This window comes from Balearica regulorum, chromosome 1 (genome assembly GCF_011004875.1).
Source record: "Balearica regulorum gibbericeps isolate bBalReg1 chromosome 1, bBalReg1.pri, whole genome shotgun sequence".
Classification (NCBI taxonomy): Eukaryota; Metazoa; Chordata; class Aves; order Gruiformes; family Gruidae; genus Balearica; species Balearica regulorum.
This window is the reverse complement of record NC_046184.1, coordinates 190,163,804-190,185,482: the sequence shown is the minus strand read 5'-3', so window position 1 is coordinate 190,185,482 and position 21,679 is coordinate 190,163,804. Positions and strand designations below refer to the sequence as shown.

The 21,679-nt window shown below is 37.7% G+C and overlaps 1 protein-coding gene across 2 annotated transcripts in view; it reads left to right on the top strand.

Annotated features, from left to right (window-relative positions):
* Positions 1–17,873, top strand: part of COG6 (component of oligomeric golgi complex 6) — a 60,697-nt gene extending 42,824 nt beyond the window's left edge. For both annotated transcript variants that reach the window (XM_075741937.1, XM_075741938.1), the window contains exons 14-19: positions 4,572–4,703; positions 5,224–5,391; positions 7,381–7,488; positions 9,019–9,072; positions 11,648–11,727; positions 15,348–17,873. In XM_075741937.1, coding sequence (XP_075598052.1) covers positions 4,572–4,703; positions 5,224–5,391; positions 7,381–7,488; positions 9,019–9,072; positions 11,648–11,727; positions 15,348–15,495 — 690 coding nt within the window. In that variant the 3' untranslated portion in view covers positions 15,496–17,873. The remainder of the gene's footprint in view (positions 1–4,571; positions 4,704–5,223; positions 5,392–7,380; positions 7,489–9,018; positions 9,073–11,647; positions 11,728–15,347) is intronic.
* Positions 17,874–21,679: the final 3,806 nt, after the last annotated feature.

Genomic DNA, 21,679 nt, shown 5'->3' with positions numbered 1-21,679 from the left:
TGGAATGAGAGTTATCATAAGGGTAATAGAGATTATGCCAAACTAACCTGTCATCTGCTGGCTGCGCTGTTAGAAGACTATTAGTAGAGTACCCCAAATCAAGTTTTGGGATTGTTATTCCTTAGTGGTGTTCTTTTTAGAGTAGATATATGCAAATTAAATGTTGTGATGGCATTATCTATTAAGTTTGTCAGTAGGAGGGGTATTAAAACATTGCATGGGAATAACTGTAAACTTCTCCCTCATAATTTGATTCCTGTCAGAATGAAACCAATTAGGTTTCTGGGAAAGCAGATATGAGGCAGATTAAATGAGACTGGTTGATGTTGTGATCTGAATGCTGTTGTGGTTGTGAATGGATCCATGTGAACAAAGCAAAGCTAGCAAGAATTTTTCTGTTGTCTTTTCTTTCATGACCAACTTGATAGCTGAAAAGCATTAGGCATTCTACTTTGGTGATCTCTGTAGGATCCTAATAGGGCTCAAAAGAACTTAGGACAGCTTCTGTGAAGTTTCTCTGGTAGACATGCACTCAAGTTTCTTAGACTGCTGCTGTTTCATTATGGTGAATATTGTCTCAATTTGTAGAATAAACTTCTGTAGTTGGTGCTACTCAGTTGTGACTGACAGGATGAAACATCCAGATACCTTTTTACAAGGTTTCACATCTGTAGTGCTTTGTCTCTACCCCCTGCCAGTGAGGTTTTTAAAGGACTATATTAAAAGCTGATTAGGCCCTTAAAAAAACCCACCAACCTTTTGTTTGTCACTCTAAGCAGTGCTTTCTCCAAGGAGTTCTGTGTTTAAAATTACCTTCTTGTTTTATTTAATACTAGTATTACAGAATTGCAGAATGGATGAGTTCAGCAGGAACGTCTAGAAATTGTCTAGTCCAACCATCTTGCTCAAAGAATATCAGCTAGAGCAGGTTGCCCTGCTCTCCAAGGATGGAGACTCAACAACCTCACTGTGCAACTCTCTCCAGTGTTTGACTAACGTCACTGTAAAAAATCGGTTTCCTGTGTTTCAGTCTGTGCTCGCTGCCTTTTCACCTGTCACTGGACACCACTGAGAAGAGTCTGTCTCTCTTTTCTTTATCCCTCCCATAAGTGATTTATACACAGTGATAACACCCCTTCTCTTTTCTCCGGGCTGAACACAGCCTCTCCTTGTGTAGGAGACATTCCTTCATTAATTTTGTGGCCCTTTGCTCAACTTGCTCCAGTATGTCCATGTCTTTCTGTACTGTTAACTTCTGATATTCAAGTAGGATAGTATATAAATAGTTTTGCTTGCTTGCCTTTTCAGTATTTGCAGGTGCACGTATGAGCTTCTAACAGAGCTGCTCCTTAATACCTGCTCCAGTCCTTAACAGAACTAACTGTATTTACTAGGAACAAAAATGGCACTTTTTTTTTCATTTAACCTTCTTTGTAAATGAGAAAGGGAAACAATTAATGTACATGCACTCTCTTCGTGATTGTTGATACTGACTTTTCTTTTTCTTGTGTTTTCCTTTGCTGTTTGTTAAATCCTTCAAGATATGCTTTGAGCTATTTGCTCTCATAGACAGAGAAGCCTGCTCTGGTTTGTATATTTGGAGGAAGATTACTGGCTTAGTAACTATTCCCCACTGACTGATATGCAGAACTTTAAATGAAGATAAAATCTTTTATACTCAACCTCATGTACAACTTTTAGTGTCCGTTGTAATTTTAGGAGAATTCATTTCAGTTTTGTATATTGGATTTTAAAAATTGGAAATTTTGTCTTGTTGTCTTTGAAAGGCTGAACAGCTGATTGGCCACATTTCTGCATGACTGCACTGCTGGTTATAACTGATTAGACACTACTGTGTGAGAGTATGTTTTAATGCTGTTGAACTAGTTGCTACAGAATTTCTCTGATAATTTTTTAGTTAGCCCCTGTCTGGTTTGCATCTGAAGCAGGTATTTCAAAGGTAGAATTCAGCATGCATTTCAAATCTATTTTTCTGGAAATAGCATCAGTTATAATAGTATTTTAGTGCAAATAAAACATTCAGGGCTCCATTTTTTTTTTTTTAATTAAAATAGTGATTTAGCTCTCATGAATCGGTAGGTTCATCTATAAATTAGATACGTGTTTTTGAATTTTCCTTTTTAATTCTGAAAAAAACCCATCTATAGTCATGTGCAAAAGTGTCCTGGTTCTGGCAAGGACAAAAAGTTAGAATTTTCAAAATTAATATAGCACTGCTTTAATTTTCCTTCCCCTTACTGATAATTCTGCCTCTATTGCAGTAATCAGGAATTTCAAGCTAACCCCAATAGAATCTAATGATCTAAACCTTTATTCCTTGCTGTATTTTCTTCTTTCATAATGTTGTTCCTTGCTCCCATCTAGAAGACAGTGGACTTTAAAAGAGCAGATTAAATGAAAGATGAAGCTAATTTAGAAGCTTCTGGCCATCAGCTACTTCAGGAGACAGAAATTCTGTGCAAAGAACCCTGAAATTATTATTGCCATGATGTATGTGTGTGTTGGAAGTGAAAACTTCATCAAACTCTAGTCTCAAATTAAAGCCAAAATATCCCTGAACACGGTCCAGTTCAGGTCTGAGAACAGTGTGTTCAGGGCACAATCAATACCCCTAATAATAACAAGAATAAACAAGAAGAAGGTCACTCAGTGCTGTAAATTTCACTGAACTTTGCTACTAATCAGCACTGAATAAGTGTCTCTTTCTGAATTACTGTTACTTCATTGCTAGAATATTTGTTTTATGCTTTCAGGACTGCTTAGGCTGAATAAGTGTTCTCTGAACCTATTAGATTGAGTTTTCCATTAGTTCCTCAAATTCAGTGTACTTTCTTGGAAAGTGAGAATAGAGGAACACTTTGTATTCAGAAGGATGCAAAAAAATTTTTGTTCGATCTGTCTTGGTAACAGCGAGGGGACATGTGCAGTATCTCAAATGTTTCAGAACACACAAAGCGTGAAAGCTAGGCCTGGCTCCAGAGAGAGTTGTTTCTTCTTTCTCTTGTGGCATGTTCATTAGGTAAAGATTCATTTCCACAAGGCCCTGTAATGCTCCACTCTGAAAATGCCTCTTAGGCTCTCCTTTGTTTCTTTGGCCATCAGCCTCTGCCCCTTTGATATTTTTTTTTCTTCCTTGAGGACTCAGACATCCATGTTGTTATGCTATTAATCAGTAGTTTGCATTTGGGAAGGTATGGAAAATGTTGCCGGTGGCTTGGGGATCCATCCAAAGCTGCCGCCTTTTCTCATTGAGCTGGAGCCTTAAGAGCGTTGCAGAAGTGCACGCTGCCTTGCTCTGCTGCACCCAAACACCTTGAGGGAGATGCACAGGCCAGTTCCAGGCCAGGCCAAATTTAGTTCTCCCTGCATCCTTCTGGGAAGAGATTATGCCTTGAAAAGTTCACTTATCCTGTATTGCTGGGGATCTCCTTACTCCCACGCGATCCAGCCAGATCTGTGTTTGCCCGTGGGTAGGCAGGAGACGGGAAGGTGGGAAGAGGGTTGTTGGCAGCAGGGAAGGAGGGCAGCAGCCTGGGCTGTAATGAGGGTCTGGAGGCAGCAGGAAGCCAGTTTCAGGCAGCATGGAAGACACGAAGGTGCAACTACATTTGGAGTGGAGCCTGAGGAGTGTGGGTTGGGAAAAAGAGATGTGCTAGTTTTTATATTATATAAACATTTTATGAAGCATTTGGTAGGTATTTGCCTGTTACAAAGAATGCCTAAAGCATATGAACCTGTGTTAAAAATAGTGTAGAATTTCAGTTCATTTCAGGTGCTCCAACTTTTCATAATTTGACTCTGAAAGTGTGCTTTTTCTATGAGATTTACCAACTTTTATTCTTTCTGGTTTTTAACCATCTGCAATTCCTACTTCTTGTCTTTGATTTAGGCCTGCCTTCCAGTTCTTGCAGTATCGTTGCAGTACGAAGGTGTACTTGAGTTAGCTTGTACGCAGTTCATTTGTATACTAGTAATTTAAGGTTAAAACTTGCTAGGGATTAAGACTGTTGTATCTGTGACTGCCGCTCTCATACTCAGCATGATAGGGGCTGTGCAGCCTTGTCAAGAAGATGACTTCATTCAGCTGTTGCAGTATGGCCCTAATATCCCAGAGCTCTGCCTGCACTAGATTCTGGAGTGTTTACTGCTCAAACAGTACTGCTCTGGAGGTCCTGCTCAAAGTGAACTCAGTGGTGCCAACAATGTGGCTACTCTTTGGCACCTAATCTAGCAAATGTATTTTTTTTACTGCTAAAAATGGTAGTGTTTGGGTTTCTCTAGATCTCTAGATCATAAAATAGGCATAGTCTAAGTGAAAAAAGAAATTCAGTTTTGCTTGTTTGTCACTGAATGGGATGGTTCCATTGAAAGTTGCAGGCGATTATTATCTGCAACATGCTAGATTTGTCCAGTATCAAATTAAACTTCTTCCCTGAATGCATACGTGTAATTTTATTATTAGCTGTTTGCATTTGTGCTAACAGATTGGATGGTGTTTGCTGTAAATTAAATTTAAAAAAACCCCACAAACAGATAATCTTGTTCTTCAGGTTGAGCTCCCACCTCCTGATCTTGGCCCAAGCTCTGCACTAAATCAGACGCTTAACTTGCTACGGGAGGTTCTGGCATCTCATGACTCATCTGTTGTTCCACTGGATGCCCGTCAAGCTGACTTTGTGCAGGTATAAGAATGATTGCCTTGAAGAGGAGGGGGCAAAAAAAGTATGTGTAAGTTAGTCTCGGTACACAAAAGATGGGTGAGATATTACTTTTTTTCTGGTCCCATTTTGGAGCTTTCTAACAAACCTGAGTTTGTAAAGATGGTGACTAACAAAGTAGATAATTACAGTACAGTATGGAGTGCTACTCTTCACACAGTATCTAAATTCTGTTATCCAATTACTAGTCCATTAAGTAAATACACCCTCAAGATGGCACAATTACCAATTATCTAATCTGGGTTACTCTTTCTCCTGCTATGTTAGAATCTGTTCTCTGGTTTTTATACTTTTCCCATCACTATGGTAGCTGATCACCTGCTGACAAACCCAGTAGAGAACTGCTTTCACAGTTGGAAACTCTGATTTCTCTTTATTCTGCTTTGGGGAATAAATACATGATAGAGACAGAATGAGCTGAGAGGCCTTGTGTGACATGATTTCCTCCTTCCCCTCCCTCTTTTCTGTGTGTTTTCTATTTTAGGTTCTGTCTTGTGTGCTAGATCCATTGTTACAGATGTGTACTATGTCTGCTAGTAATTTGGGCACGGCTGATATGGCAACTTTCATGGTAAATTCACTTTATATGATGAAGACTACTTTGGCTCTCTTTGAATTCACTGACAAACGTCTAGAAATGTTACAGTTTCAGGTAAGCTTTAACAACCCCAAAAGGAAATTAACTTATTACTGATTTTTTTCAGACTATAACTTGTGATGTGAACCTATTTATCTTTGATAATGTTGGCTTTGGGTCAATTCTAAATCAAGGAATTGGGATAAGAGGGGTTCTTATCAGACACCAGAAACAAATAGCAGGTATCAGAGTTTATGGTACACAGCATCTTTTATTTTAAACAGACAAAAAAATGATTAGAAGATTTGGTTTGGCTTGGTTTAGTTGCAGATAAACCCATATCAGTGAACATTTTCGTTATCCTAATTAGGCTAATACTTATCTGCAAACTTTGTGAGAAGCAGCAAATGGAAGTTGAAAGCTCAAACAGTCAAATGGCTGACTGTATTCCATCATATAGGTAATACTAGATCATCATCTAGTTTATATTAGAATATAGTATAGCTGAAGTTACTACTTCAGTCCTTCTTTCTCCCTTTCTTTTCTCATTTGTTCAATTTCACCTAAAGTGCCAGGATAGTAGTTCATATGTGGTACCAGTTTGAAATGGAAATGTAGTTTATAAACCATTGACTTGGGAAAACTTATGCCCTGCCCGTTTATAGTTTTGCTGCATGAACATCTCTGCAATATATCTCAGGAGAGCTTTTGGAGCTGGGGGGCTTAGAAAAAAGTCACGACTTCTTATTTGAAGGCATCAGTAAAGATTGGCTGTGAGCCATTTTTCGCTTTCTACTCCTAATTAGAATTTCTAACACCTTTTAGCTCTGAAACAAACAAACAGACAACCCCACCAAACTGTCTGGGGCATTTCTGATTCCTATTATCAGAGTTTCTTTTTCACAGTAAATGTTGCAATTGATTTATTCTTCAAATAAGCAGTAGAATTGAAGGTTATGCATTTAATACCATTTAGTTTCTTCAAACATTTTACAAATACAGGAACAGACTGAAAAAATATCTTTAAGATTATACATAAGTAGGTTATTAAAGTGGAGTTAGAATGGCATATTTAATAAGAAAAACTTTTTTTCATAGAAAAAAAAGAACTCTCTAAGACAGTTAAAATCTCCAAATTGAAATATTAAGAGTTCCCTTATGATTTAAAAAGTGCATTTTTCTAAACAATTTTAGAAAAGAAAAAGGTGAACTCTTAACATACCAGACATGGGACATTTTACTAGAGTTTGATATATTATAAATTTTTGCTTTTCTTTAGGATTGGAAGAAAAATAAAAGAAATGTGGGTACTTATCTGTAAAAATGAAGTAATAATGTTTATATACCCAAATATCTTTCAAGACTACTCAAAGTGAAAAATGATTGCTGCTGCTGTGACTGGATTTATTGATTATGTTTCTTTGCAAAGTGAAAATTATACTAAGAATGTAAAATACGTTTATGACATTTTTTCATATGAAGATAATTAAAGCAAAATCGATAGCTGTAATTTCATTGTCTATTGTTCTTTCAGTTAACTTTTTTCAAATACATGTTTATCAGTATTGAATTTAAAAGCATTACTGATTATGATTCAGTTTCAGTTTTACTTTCCTTGTAAAAGCCTGTCTCTTTCTCTTGTTTATTATAAAACTGCCATGCTATTGTCAATATTTTCAACAAGAGTTGGATGATTTTTATCACATATTTTCAAAGAACTATAGCAAAATAAAATTATATAGCAGATTTTAAGATTAGAGCTTTGGTATTCTTAATTTTTGGTGCTGTTGAATTTACAAATACAAAAAAAATAGGTTCTGTTAGTCAGACATGAAAAATTTATCGATATTTTTATTATTGGCTCTTTATAATATGGAAGATATAACTGGATAAAATATGCTGTATCTGTTTTTGTTTTTTTCTTGTTTGTTGATCACTCGCCTTTTCTTTGGGTTAGTTTTTTTTTGTTCTTCTTACTGTGTTTCTAGACTTTTTAACCCCAGAGCTTGTTCTATTTAATATTCTCATGCACATTTTATAAATATCTTATGCTTAAAATTTCAGATTGAAGCTCATTTAGATACACTCATAAATGAACAAGCTTCCTACGTGTTAACAAGAGCTGGTCTAAGTTACATATATAACTCTGTGCAGCAACACAAACCGGAACAGGTAAGCTTCTATAACGTACGTGCTGAGGAGGTACTGCATACCTGCCGACTAGAAGAATTTTGGCACTAATATTTTTGAAAATCAAGCTTCCTCTGAAAGCAAAAACGCAGTAATATCTGTTGGTTTTTCACATGGGAGCAGGACTGCTAGACAAAGGCACCTTGCTAATACAGATTTTCCCGATATTGTACATTCAGCAAGCCTAGCAGGTCTGGTGTGCAGCAATCCTTCTGTGCAGCTTATCTGTGTACCATCAACAGACTCCGTACACCACAGACATCCTGTACATTCTCAGAGTAACTGTATAGGTAGTTTAATATGTTTCAGAAAGTGTCAGAGTCAAGCTGGCTCTAAACCACAAATACTGGGTATGTATACCACTTCCATGACATCTAGAACATATCAGATCTACAGTGCATGCAGCATTTGGGTTTCTTCCATTGCACACCGTACACGGAGTGGATGCCATGCATGCATTAGGCAATTACTGCTTTTTTTCTTCTGTGTTAAGTTGGCAGAGGAGTTTAATAGTAATTTGGAATAATTTCTGCTTTTGTCCTTATTCATTGCTCTAGCTATTCCAGCACCAAGACAGTGAGATTCTAAAAGTGAAAACTTCCGATCTCTTAGAGTGAGCTGAAAACTGGAATTCAGAGCTCATGCTCTTCCTTTCCTGTGAACCACAGTTGTTAGGTGTTAAAACAGCCCCTCTCCCCTTCAGCTATGACCATGTCCTTTTGTGATCTTTTGTGAAGATGAAGAACAGTGTTTTCTGGAGAAAGCAGAACTCTGTTGGAGAGCTTTATGTTGTTTCTTCAGCTAATAATTTTGCATAAAGTGCCCAAACTCAACAGATTTTTATGTATAAAGATGAATAAATAAATGTATAAATAATCTGATTAATAACTCAGCTTAGTTTCCTGTTCATGAGCCGATCTCCTGTTCTAAAACCAATTTCAAATATACCAGGGCACGTTGTTTAATGGAATGTAGGAATTTTCATTTGTATCTGTCCAGCTGCCTGGCTGCAGAGGTGACATCCTCACAGGATTTGCTGGGGGGCTAGGCAGCACGTATACATAGTAGCGCCATTCCTGCACAGAAGATTTACTGGGAAGCAGGCTTGAATTCTGCACAGTCCCAGAACAGATGAACAGAGCTAGGTTGTCCTCTGTAATTCTGGAACATGAAGGGGATGTGGCCAGTTTGTAGTTCAGTTTTTATCATCAACTTTGTGGAAGGCTTTTCAGGGGGTGTATGATTTAATGGGGAAGAAGGAAGAAAAGGACTTGAAAGGATGTATTAAGAACTCAGTATTCTGATTTTTTTCATTTAAGAGAGTGGTAGAATACAAATGAACTGTTACAGCATTCCAGTATTGATATGGTGATTCAGTTTCCAAACAAAAAGATTCTGTAGCAGGATGAAATAATTTAGTACTGAACTGTTTGTAGAATTTATTATTTCTTATCTTTTTCCATATGCTAATATGACCTTTTTTTCCACCCCTCTTTGGCTGCTGATTCTTAGGGACCTCTTTCAAATTTGCCAAGTATGGATTCCGTGTCCCTGAAGGTCGCAATGGTAAGCATTTTACAATTTCATATTATGGTGCTGATGCTGTAACATGGGAAAGAATACTGTTAATTGTGTGATGTAGTAGATATTCATCTAACCAGTCATAGTCTTTAAGAAAAGCTAAATTACATGTCTGGGAATACTTTCTTCATTTGTAGTAATTTGACCACTTGAAGTAATAAATACATAAATTATTTATGAATGGGTGGTAATAGAATATTAGTTTCTGAGCCCTGAGAAACAGAACTTTACTTACAAGACTGTTATCCCATGAGTCATCTTAAATTGCTAAAAGCAAATACTTAGCTCTAATTAGTTTTAATCATTGAAGGGGTGGTTTTGCCTGTATGCTTTGAAATATAGGTTCTGCTATCATTTATAATTTTAGTCCTAAGGCTTTGATTTTATGCAAATAGTTCAGCTAAACTCAGAAGTTAGGTGCTGGGCATATGTCGCAGTTACATTTTTTAAGTCGAAAGCTACAATATATTTTAAAACAAATTATCAGCTGATATTTTTTCTTAGAGTGTGTGAAGGCTATTTTGCATAGAAATAGCAGTATCACAGTTCAGTAGGCAATAATATATGATCTGTCACTCTTCTTGCTTAGCCAAGTTTAGCTTTATTCTGAAAGTTTAACTCTAAGGCCTGCTCATCCAGCAGTACGTGTATACCCCCCTGGAAAAAAAAAGGGGTTTTTTAAAATAATTTATTTTTTTAAAAAAGGTCTTTTAAAAATGTCTGTGTTGAATCCCTCTTGATTGGGATTCAGGTCAGTGTAGCCTGTTTTCCTCCATTCAAGGTTTAAAACAGTGATTCCCAAGCTGGTTGGATGGACAGAGTTCTGGCACAGAGCACTCAGTGGTTTACTCAGATCAGCATGCATTCTTATCAATATTTATAATTTTTGCATTTAAATATCTTCTGTTTATCATGGTCTTGTAGACCAACGAGGGATTTGAAGAATATAGCTTGGGGACCATCTCTTTAAATTATATATATGTAACTCTATTATCTGTAACAGTACATAATAATTTCACTTGAATAGTTCGAGAAGAATCCAACTGTTTTATTTTGTTCATGACTTTCTTTAATCTCTACTTGTGTGAACATACTTGAACCAGAATGGAACCCAGCATGCTGAAATCAAACCCACATAAATCCCATCTATCAGCCTAATCTGTTGGCTTCCCAGGGTTTAAACCATGTGAGGGAGTACTTGCAGGCAGATTCACTGCCTCCCAACTTAACCTGACAGTTTTCCAGGTCCCAGCCTTTTAAGTTGTTGATGTGTGCTTACAAATGCTGTTCTAGTAAAGTCCGTACCTCTCTCCCAATTAAAGCTCCCTTGCTTTCTGAATGAGGGTAGATAACCCCAAAAACTTAATTTGTGAGAACTGTAAGTGACTTCATTAGTCATTTGTGCCCACTTTTTGCACAAATGGGTGTATGTATGTGGATTTTAGGATTTACCAGCTTGAGAAGGTTCATCCAGTGTTCAGGAAGGTTGCCATCATTAGATAAAGTTGCCAAGGGCCTTGCCTTAGTGAGTAATTCCAGGGATGGAGATTATACAGCTTTTCTGTGTAGCCTGTTCAGTGTTTAATGACACTCCTGGTGAGAATTTTTCCTCTTACTATCTAATCAGAATTTTCCTTAGTGTAATATGTGTCCAGTATTCCTCATGTTTTCACCTGTGAGAAGGCCTGGTTCCATCTTCTCTGTAGTCACCCATTTGATCATAGAATCATAGAATGGTTTGGGTTGGAAGGGACCTTTGAAGATCATCTAGTTCCAACCCCCCTCCCATAGGCAGGGACACCCTCCACTAGACCAGGTTGCCCAAAGCCCCATCCAGCCTGGCCTTGAATGCTTCCAGGGACGGGGCACCCACAACTTCTCTTACAGGTAGTTGAAGACAGCACTAATTTTCTTTCTTAGTGTTTTCCACTCCAAACTACTAAAATCAAAGCACCGCAGTTTTTTTCACTATATTATATGGGGGGAGGAGAAGTAGACCTAGAAGTAGTTTGAGGAGCCTAAGCTAGGTCCCTTGCTCTTGTTTTTCCCAACATAATTGCTTATTAGATTATTAAGCAATGACTCCCTGCCAAAAAGTAAAAAGAAACGTGTAAAAAGAAACATGCAACATGTCTAACTTGGACAGACTACATTTCTGTCTGGAGGCTACTGTATTCCCTCTGCACTGAATAGACTAGGTCTGATCTTCAGAGGTTCATGCATACATGCACCAGCTGCATAGGAAACTTAGATGGATAATTATGGAAGCTGGATTCTCATTATTTGCCCTTCCACCCATACTTCTCAGAGTCAGAAACTTAAAATGCTGGTGACAGAGGTGCTGAAGTTAGACATTAGGTTTGGACTATTAAGTTCTACCTTAAACTTTTGTATAGTACGTTAGGCTCTATCTTAAATATATAAAAATAGAAATTTTTATCAAATAAGGTGGCATTTTAATGTAATCACTATTCAGAGATCTGTGTTTTTACCTATTTTCATCTAACAGCAACTTTTTAATATGTTGATCTCATATTCTCTTTTTTCCCCCCACCCTTAGGCTCAGTTTGATCGCTATCTGTCTGCTCCAGATAGTCTGTTAATGTCCCAGCTGAATTTCCTTCTGAGTGCCACTGTGAAGTAAGTACCTTACCTTTGAATTTCTATTATGCCTGCATAATGATCAGAAAGATGAATTTGGTTAAGTTTTAGTGGCTCATGATGAGAATTCAGGTTATCAGCTGTAATCACATTTGGATTGTCCTTCAGGTCACAATTCAGTGTTGTTCTGACTCTCCTCTTCTTGAACAAGCAGTGAGGAATATGTAATTCTGTAACTTTCGGAAGTAGTTACTCTTGATTTAACGGACATCGTCAAAATGAATTACATTCCTCTATTTTCAATGCGTTCCACTGTGTCAGCAGTTTTTTGTCAACTTAGTTGTGAATTGGTTTAGAACTATTTTGTAAGCATTCCAAAGACAGATAAAATATGTAATTTTCCACTCAAGATTTCTTTTATCCCCACTGCTCCTTCAGGTCTAGAATTTTCAACTTTGTTGTCTTCTGCTGTAGAGTATTGGCATTCTGTCTCATTGAATATTGTGCTGAGATACTCTTCACCTATTTTTTTTTTTTTTTTAGTGATTTCTTCTTTGAAATATAGAAGCAGGAACTTTATTATTTATCTCTTCTCTTGTTTTTTTGAATATAACTAAACCCTAAGGCTAGGGAAAGTGCCATGAATTTCTTTCCAATTAAATGCAAATCATATGAAGACATTTTCTAATACTTAAACTTAGAGAATTATGTGCTGCACTGATCAAAAACCTTTCTTGACATTATTTTTCACACTTTTGTGAAGAATGCAGGTTACAGAATATACCAAAAATTGAGACCAGCATGTCACATTTTATATAATGCAACAATATTTGGAGTCTCATTGCTAGTACCTGTCCTCAGTGGGTTGTATTACAGCATTTTGCAATTAAAAACTGACATATGTCAAGGGAAAAATATTTATTGTTGAGAATTTATTAGACTAGAATAGAATAGTTCAGTTGGAAGCGACCTACAGCAATCAGCTAGGTTCTCCTGCTGTATTGCTCAGGTTCTTCTCATCCAAAGACTTCCAGTTTCATGCCACATACCTGGTGCATGGCTTGGCATGGGGGATGTTGGTGCTGTTCAGTAGTTCATTGGGTCTCTGTGCTTGGGTTACCATTCCTGCGCCTCACCAGTGGAGCTCACCCTGTTGTGTGAGAGCTCTTCTGCACCAGTACAGATCAAACAGGGTAGCTTGAGCAGTAATGTCAGTGAAGCATTGCAACTTCTACTTCTAGATGTCAAGCTATTAAACCTGTATTTAAGCTCTTGGTACTTTTTTTAATGTAGGTCTATTTAAAAATCATAATAACAGTAAATGTATTTTGAAAGCCTCAATTTTTCACTGCTAACATGGAAGCAATTTTTCAGAGGTAGACTTTATGCTACCATAAAGACTCAGGCACAGTGAAATTACTTTGACTTAATCTTTCTTCTGTCAGATGAACCAAGGTAAACTGGTCATGTATGCACTCTTAGCCTTATCCCATTGATAAGCTTTATAAACCTCTTAGCACAATTTAAGCCGAATTCGTGTTGTCTTGCAAAAGTGGGCAGCTGAGAGGTGAGAGGGGAGCCTGGGTGAGGATGATTACTATAGCTCAGCTGACATGAAGGATTTTATTAACCTGCTATAACTCAACACTATAGATCGGGTTCTGCTTAGAATTTAAAAAAAAAAACAAAAACCAAGATCTGTTAGCCTGTTAACCTTCAAACATGTAGCTATAAACACTAGCAATCCTTTTGAAGTTAAAATACCTATCTACAGAGATGCATGCTTGTAGAATCACAATCTTGATAATAAAATTTTCTGTGGTAAGTAAACCTTCAAAATTCAGAAGTTTCTCAAAATTAAAGCAAAACATTTAACTAGTACTATAATTTTAATCTCTGGCTGTAGTAGTTGAAATTTTCAAGTTAGTTTTGCAGATGTTTGATGTGAATTTTGAAGATGTCTTCCTTGAAATCACATAATTGTGATCCAGTGTTCCAACAGTTGAGCTGGAACCCAAGAGTTCTTTGGTTCTCAAAATCAGACCACATGCTTTTGATAAGGGACCAGTGTATTATATCCTCACTGGCAATATCATTTAAGCTTTACAACTACGAAGAGCATTCTTTCCAACATTTGCCAGTACATGCTCTTGTCTTGCAAATTCCTTTGCTCATTTAAAAAGTGTTAAGCTATTTATTTATGTGGTTGTTGGTCTTGTAAAGTTCTTTTCATTCGTGTTGGATCACAGAAACTGAATGCTGGCATTACTATTTTTAGAAAGTGCTGCCATTTGTGTTAGTGATAAAATGTATCATGTTGTTATGGCAACTGAAATCCTAATGTACTGATTAATGACACTGAGGTTATTTGATGGAAAGACTCACTGGATGCTGTTCAGTCCTCTGGAATAGTTTAATGAACTTATTCTTTTAATTTAGTATTATTTGATGCAATACAGTTAGTTTTATATGAATTCTGTGTGCAATACTTTCTTAAAAGATTGTCATGTTACAGTAACTGAACACCTGGAATATATTTCCCTTACAATAGCATTTTTAGATTTCCTATTATAAGGCCAGTCTTTTTTTCAGGTGTTCTAATAACCTAGTAATACTGGCAGTTGATCCTGTATATCAAAAAAATGGATAATGTGCATCAGAATAAAATGCAGGTTTTACCTTTTAATGTTCTTTCTCATAACTTCTGTTTCTTAGTATTTCCTGAAAAGACGAAGATCTTGGTCTTTGAGATTTCTTTAACTTGTCGATTCCTAATGGTTGGTGAATTCAGCCCTGATTTTAATGGATGCAGTTTTGGTCTTTTTGTTCCTTTGCTGTGTAGTACGGCAGGTCTGAATCTGGATTCATGGTTACCTTGGTTTCCTCAGCCTCTCCTGGTGTTCCACTTGCAGGGGTTTGGCTGTAAAATAGTTGTAGCTGCTCTTTCTGATAGATAAAAATGCATCTGCAACTGTAAAGACATCACCGTGGTGATTGAAGTAAACTGAATCAAGGGGCAGTGTAAAATCGAACTGTTAGTTTCTCTTCAAGAAATATTAAACTTTCCAGTTAAATTTAGCCTCCAGTCTCTGTGCATTAGTACTCATTTAGATCCAGAAAAATAACAGGACACAGACTTCATAGCGTTGTTGGTAAAAGGCTGTAGCAAGTTGTAAATCTCTGACTGCTATCGCTTTCAGCTCTTCCTTTTTGACCGATCAGTCAGGTGCTGTTAAAATAAAGCAAGTAGAATGTATTTGCTGGTAGATGAAAAAAATGAGTGTATTTACAAAGGACAGCAAGAATCCACAGGAGGTAGAAAGTAGATCACTGAGATTATCAGTCTTTTTAAAGATGCAGGGGAGTGCAGGTGAAAACCCAATGCGGGCAAATTAAAGCCTTCTACTTTTTTTTTTCATGATTGCAGAATTAAGCTAATTTCTTGGTTATCAGGATCATATATGAGTTTATGTACAATACAAAGAGATGAAGAAGCCTTCTTTTATTTTAAAACTTTAAGCTGTTCTCAGAGTTAAAGTAAAAGGGCTTTTTAATGTAACTGACAGTGATTTTTAATGTGTATTTTTAGTGTATATCTTTAATTCTTTGTTTGTACATTTCCTACAATTTGCAAATTATGGTTTGGTTTTGTTTTTTAGAGAGCAGATAATAAAACAGTCAACAGAACTGGTCTGCAGAGCTTACAGTGAGTTATATGCAGCTGTGATGGATCCTTCAAATGAATATAAGGATCCAGAAACCATACTACACAGATCTCCTCATCAAGTTCAGGCACTCCTTTCATAGTCCTGCTTCTGCCAGATTTATCAGAATCCATGGTTTTGTATTGTTTGAGTATTTGCATCGAGTTATTTTTCTGTTTCTAATTTTGATGTGTAACCGTAGAGTTAAAATATCTTGGAATGCGGTTTTGTTTAATCTGTTTGTCAGAAGTCTAGTCTTTCCTGTGTCTTTGAATACCTTCTATAGGCCAGAAAATAGAATATAGATTAAAAATTATTTTAATGTATTTCTCTAGTGGAAATGGACTTTGACAACATGCAATCTCTTTGAGAAAAAGAGTAAAGGAAAAGAGGCTTTTTCCTTGCTGTACATAATCCTTTCAACTAGAGATCGAACCAGTGTCTCTTACGACCTCACCAATTTATTTTTTTTTTGCTCTTCTCCCTGTTCTTTCACTCTTTTTCTCAGCCTATTATCAGTAAATGCTGATAACTGTAATTTTAATACAGCTGATATACTTTGAATGTCTTAAGTCCATCACTTTTACAGCTCATAAATCATTTCAGAATATTTGATGCTGTTTGAAATCCTGTTAATTATATCTTCAGGGCAAAATTTGTGTGCTGTTTTGTAATCCATTATTGTTGTTGTTAGTTCTGGTATTTTCTGTAAGAAAAAGAAATATTTGAACTACATGCATGCACATAACCTGGAATTTAATGCTTTAAATTATTTCTATAATTTTGTTTTACTGGAAGGATTTTGTATTAGTGCAATCGTTCTGCAGGAATTCTTGTATCAGTTGAAACTTGCAGATCTCTTAAGGCTGGGACCAGTAACAATGTGGGATAGGAAAACGGTTTGCACAGCGGTATGGCTATTCCTCCTTCACATGTACGTGGGTTTTGTTTTGCTTTTTTTAAAATACAGCAAAAGTCCGTCTGCACTAGTACAACCATTTATTCAGTTGTTAATCCACCAAGAGATTTTCATGGTTTATATGTCTGCAGTGGTGTTCCCAGGAATTCCAGTTAAGTTCACCTGGGGCAGCCACAGGTTCTTCTGGGAATTATGTGGGAGAGCCAGGGTGTGTGGTTGTTCCAGGCTGAGGTGTAGAAGGCCATGAATGAAGGTTTCATTTCTTTCCTCCTTTGATGCAAAGGTAAACCTCTCTGTGTAGAAGCCCTAATTATATAGAGAGTTATGATTTAGGGGACCTTGGCTTCCAGTAAAAGAGGAAAATAGATAAGTAGGACACTTGTTCTCTGTTGGGCCTTATGATAATTTTCTGCAAAATTCTTTAAACATAATCTTCTTTCGGGAAAGCCTTGTTATAGAGAAACCTTCAGGAAATCAAACGTTAGTAAAAAGAATTTGGGATGTTTGGGGGTTGTCTTGTGTGGTTTTTGTTTGGGTTTGGGTTTTTTAAAGGATAATTTAAGCTGTTTCATTGGAAGCATTTCACTATTTTTTTTCTTCTTTGTTGTTGAACGGGTGCCACAGAGAGTTATGACAGTTGCCTGAGTTTATGCTCAGATATGGCTTATTTATATACATTAAGGGGAAGATGAGCAGTCATTCATATTGAATAACTTACATATTTTATTTTTATCAGTAATAATGTTCCCCACATAAAATATATACTTTGTGGCAGCATTATGTGTAGGTATGCTTGCAAACGAGCAAGAAATAGAGAAGAGCAGCAGCAATACATTTTAGTCTCTCAGAAAACTCATTGCACAAGATATATCCAATGCGCTCAGAAATCGGCTTCCTTGGTAATGCCACACTGAAGCAATAGCTCCTTTTCCATATGGGCATAATTTGTTGGTATAATAGAAGAATATTTGAAAGTGTAAGTGTCCCTGGAGTTCTTGGATCAGGCTTAAATTCTTCTGTAAATGTGAATGTTAGATTTATTCTGTTTAAAAACTCCAGACTTGTAAGACAAAAAATTCTAGAAGCTTAGAAAAGCTCTAATGGAAAATTATGCTCTTTTACTAGGTAAGGCACTTTAAATTACTCAGATTTTGCATTACCAGAGTATACATTCAGAAGGCTGTTCATTGTTTAACAATATTAATATTGCTTAATATGCCTATAATTATTATCTAATATGTGAAAATTACATCAGTTGTGAAAGCATTATAAATTAGCTTGTTATTAGATTAACATACTCATAAGAGTGAACTTTTTCCTGAAATTACAGTCTCCAATAATCAGTAGTTTGCATGAAGATTAGTAAGAAGTTGCTTCCTATCTTTGAGTCCATGTAGAGACTTCTCCATGATTTCATCTTCTCTTAATAAAAATGCAAAAGCTATAGAAGTTGTAACTTAGAAAAATTAAAGTTAATCACTAATTTTGGTCTGTGCAATTAAAGTAAATGAAAAAGGATCACAAATGAGAAGAGATGTCAATAAAAGCATTTGATTTACTGACTTCTGTCTTCCCTGTTGTTATTTCCTCTTGCCTGCCTTCCTAAGAGGAGGAAGGAAAGGGTGATTAGATTGACATTTTCTAGCTTGGCATTTCTGACCTTTTTATTTTACAAATTTCCAGGATTTACACACCAGGAGCAGTGAAGCTGCAGTCTTCTAGTTGCTCGGTTGGATGGATGACCCATAAGCGTTGCAGTAAATGGAATAATTCTGGGTGTCGGTACTGGGTCCGTATTCGGACTGATTACTGCAGGTCTGAAGAGCATCAGAGTGCGTGAAGAGATGCTCACCTGGGCTGAGTTAGTCAGTGCTGCTGCTGTTTGTCCTTAAATGCTTCATTTGGAGGGGCATGTGTGGTGGTGCAACCCTCCCCTTCTCCTGAGTACGTGGTCTGTCTCTCCCCGCCACTTCTCTGGGCCGCATACCTGAGCAGCAGAGCAGAGCGTCAAGGTGCCCCTTTAATGCATCTGGTTCTCGCTCCCTTGGTAACGACCTGGTACATCTGTGCTCGAACCGTGACATTCTTGTTGCTCCATTACTTGGGAACAATAGTGTCAATCGATCACCTCCTGACAGCCTGGTACACCTGCGCCTGAGCCATGGCCCAAACAGGGCAGATGCCAGAAAAGTTCTGAGTCTCTGCAACTGGTGGAAAGTACCAGAATGTTTCACCATCCGAGCTGGGCCGGAGTGGAAAAGTACCTGACCAAAGTCAATTATCTCAGACCCTATCAATAGCAATTCTAAGTGAGACCCCCTCCTGGATGGCAGCAGGCTGTGACCAGTATCCCACCTGAGCTGAGACACCTCTCAGGCCGGAGCTTCACGAGAATCATCTGCCAGGGCAAAGCCAGCCGTCTCCAGTCTAAACTATCGCCTGCTGAGGAATGCCGATGCGTTGTGAGTATTTAAACTCAAAGAGGGAAATTTTATAAGGTACCTTCCAGCCTTCTCGAGTCTCAACTATCACCTGTTGGGGGGTGCTGATTCATTGTGAGTATTTACTCTAAACTCAAAGAGGGAAATCCTAATGATATGCTAGCTTCCTTCATCCACCTTTCTACTTACATAAAATACACACATTTGCCTTTACGAGTGTGGGTGGTATATATCACTGGGCCCTAATACTTCTGTTCGTGTTTGTTTGTCTTATGTATATATAAAATATATGTTTCTACCTATCTATACACTTTGATTTAAGATACCTTATAGTAAGTTAGTGTGAATCTTGTCATCTTCGAATCTGTATTTAAGTCACTGTTTTGATCGTATTTACTGAATTACTTGCAAATCTTTACAATTATTAAGTGCTGCTAAATTTTAACCTTTGATTTACCTTATACTATTAATAATTTCTAAATCGGCTAAATCGTAACAGTGTCAAACACCTTTCATCCACAACAGCATGCCTTCAAAGAGCGAGTTGTAATTCTGTGCTGGGCTTCGGAAAACTGGGTAGAGAGAGGTGTGTGAATACTTAACTGCCTATAGTAGCAGTGCTCTCGGCGTTTGATGCTCTGACAACCCAATTCTGAGAGCAGATGCATAAAAGGCAGCTTTTTGCATCGTTGTCTGATGCAAAGAGCGCTTTCATGGGAAGTGGGAGAGCTGGGTTCTGGGCCAAAGGAGTTTGGAATCAACATCTCCCTCCTTTCTGGAGAGCACCCAAACCCTTGGCTGTTGCGTAGTTTGAGATGGGGCAGCTCTGTTTCTTCTCTTGAATTTAGCAGCTGTGTGTAAATCAATGCAAAATACGGGAGGCATGAGAGAAGAAGCAAGGAGGAGTTTGGCCCTGTGGTGTGTACGTGAGGGCTCTCCTGAGGTCTCCAAGGTCTAGATCTTCCTTCAGTTGTTACGTGGGGGCTTTATCTTTGACCTCCAATACATGAGTCCCTGAAACAGAATCAGGATCCCAGGACTTTATCACCCACAGAATATCCAGCAAACAGCAAACTGCGGAGTTGAGTTTGGGTTGGACCCATGGTGGTTCATCCACACTGGTGACAACCCCTCTGCGTTCAATCCTATGTATACAATTTTCTTCTCACCTCTTTAGAAATATGCACACGGCTATGGAAATAAAATATAAAGATTTTCACTATAGCAAGCACACAGCAGCCCAGCCAAAGTGATTTTTTGTTTTCTATTACAGGAAAAGAGAAGCTTAAGGAGGTTTGAAAGGTGATACTACATTTGTTTTGCAGCATTTCAGAGTGTTCCTCCCTATTCTCTGAGATTTATGACTCTAGCCCTGCATTTTGTCTGCTAATAGTCTCAGCTGTAATTATTTTTATTAAAGTTTTTGAAATATGTGTTGGAGGAAAATACTTTCAGAACCGCTGAACTTTTCCATTCGTTTAAAATACCCTAGCTGTTCTTTGATCCCTTTGCTTGCCTTGCTGAGTCACTTTCCAGGCAACCCAGGGGGTGGGAAGCTTATAAAATTTTGAAAATTAAACGAAGAGGTTAGACATATTTCCATGAGTAAAACACACCCTCCAGAAGCAACACAGACAGGGTGTGGGTTTGTTTGAAATCAGCTGCCACCTGCTTCTGAGGGAAAACACCGAAGTAGAGCCATTGGTTTATGATGAGTGCGCCAATCCAAAACAGCCACGGTGGGGTTAGATGCTGTAAACTGATGTTAAATTGATGTTATGAGTAGTTCAGAGAATTTTCAAAATGCAGATTAGAAGAAACTTGCAGTGGAAGTAAAAGGTATGTCATGTAACTGAACTCCCCTGCATGTTGGGTTTACTTGTTAAAGGTTTCCAGAACATCTACATCTTTTCCCCGCTGTTCTTAAGCACTTTGCAAACTAAACTTTAAGATAATCCTGCAACAATTCTAACCATTGGGTAATTTGGAGTAAAATGAGATGCATTGAGTCACCTAGTGACATACAAAGCAGTAGTTGAACTCTGAGCCAATTTGCTTCTTGAAAGAATTTCAAAACATGGGAAATGAGTGTAACTTGAACTTGGATATTTGTCCTGAAGAGTAGGAGAGGCAATGCCCTTCGTATGGCAGGGTAGGTCTCTCCAGCCATCCGCTACATGGTACAAAGCCAACTTGAGTCTTTCAGAATCAAACTACTTCAAAAGCATTTGAAAGGCATTTTAAGGGTGAGCATGTGCTCCTGTGCTGCCCTGCTAGGTTGCTGAGGGGGTGCTCCAGTGGAATGTCCACACTAGCCCAGTAGGTGTGGTTACCAAATGCTCAAAAGGTGGGTGAACCTCTTGTCACACAAAGGTCATCTTCTGATACACCAGGAATTTACATCCTTGAATAAAGAGCCACTTTATACAGAGGTGGTGTGAGGAGAAATGAAGCAAACCCAAGACATTGCTTCTGTCTTGGCCCTTGACCAACTGCTCAACCCTTCAAAGATGATGCGGGTAAATCTTCAGTAATCTGCAGAATCCTCTAGTGCAAAGCTATGGAAAGGCAAAATGCAAAGGAGTCCTTTACACCCAAAAATGTACGCTTATCCCTTACCATATGTACATTGATGTGCATCTCTTATGTATATTAAGGTCTAAATCAGGGTATGACCCCCTCACACTGCAATTGTCACACAGACTTTGCATGTAATGAAAAGATGAACCACAAAGGCTTTTCTCTTCAAAAAAAATTGTAGGTTTTTTTTACTACCTTGCTTTAGCAGTAAGGAAACCTTGATCGAGCAAGATATGGCTGAAAGGTGTTTGATAGATTACTGCAGAGCAGCTGACAAAAAAGAGAGACTTGCATGTTTCGTATTCAGACAATGAAGCTTTCATTTGCTGCCTAGTTCACAGATGTGG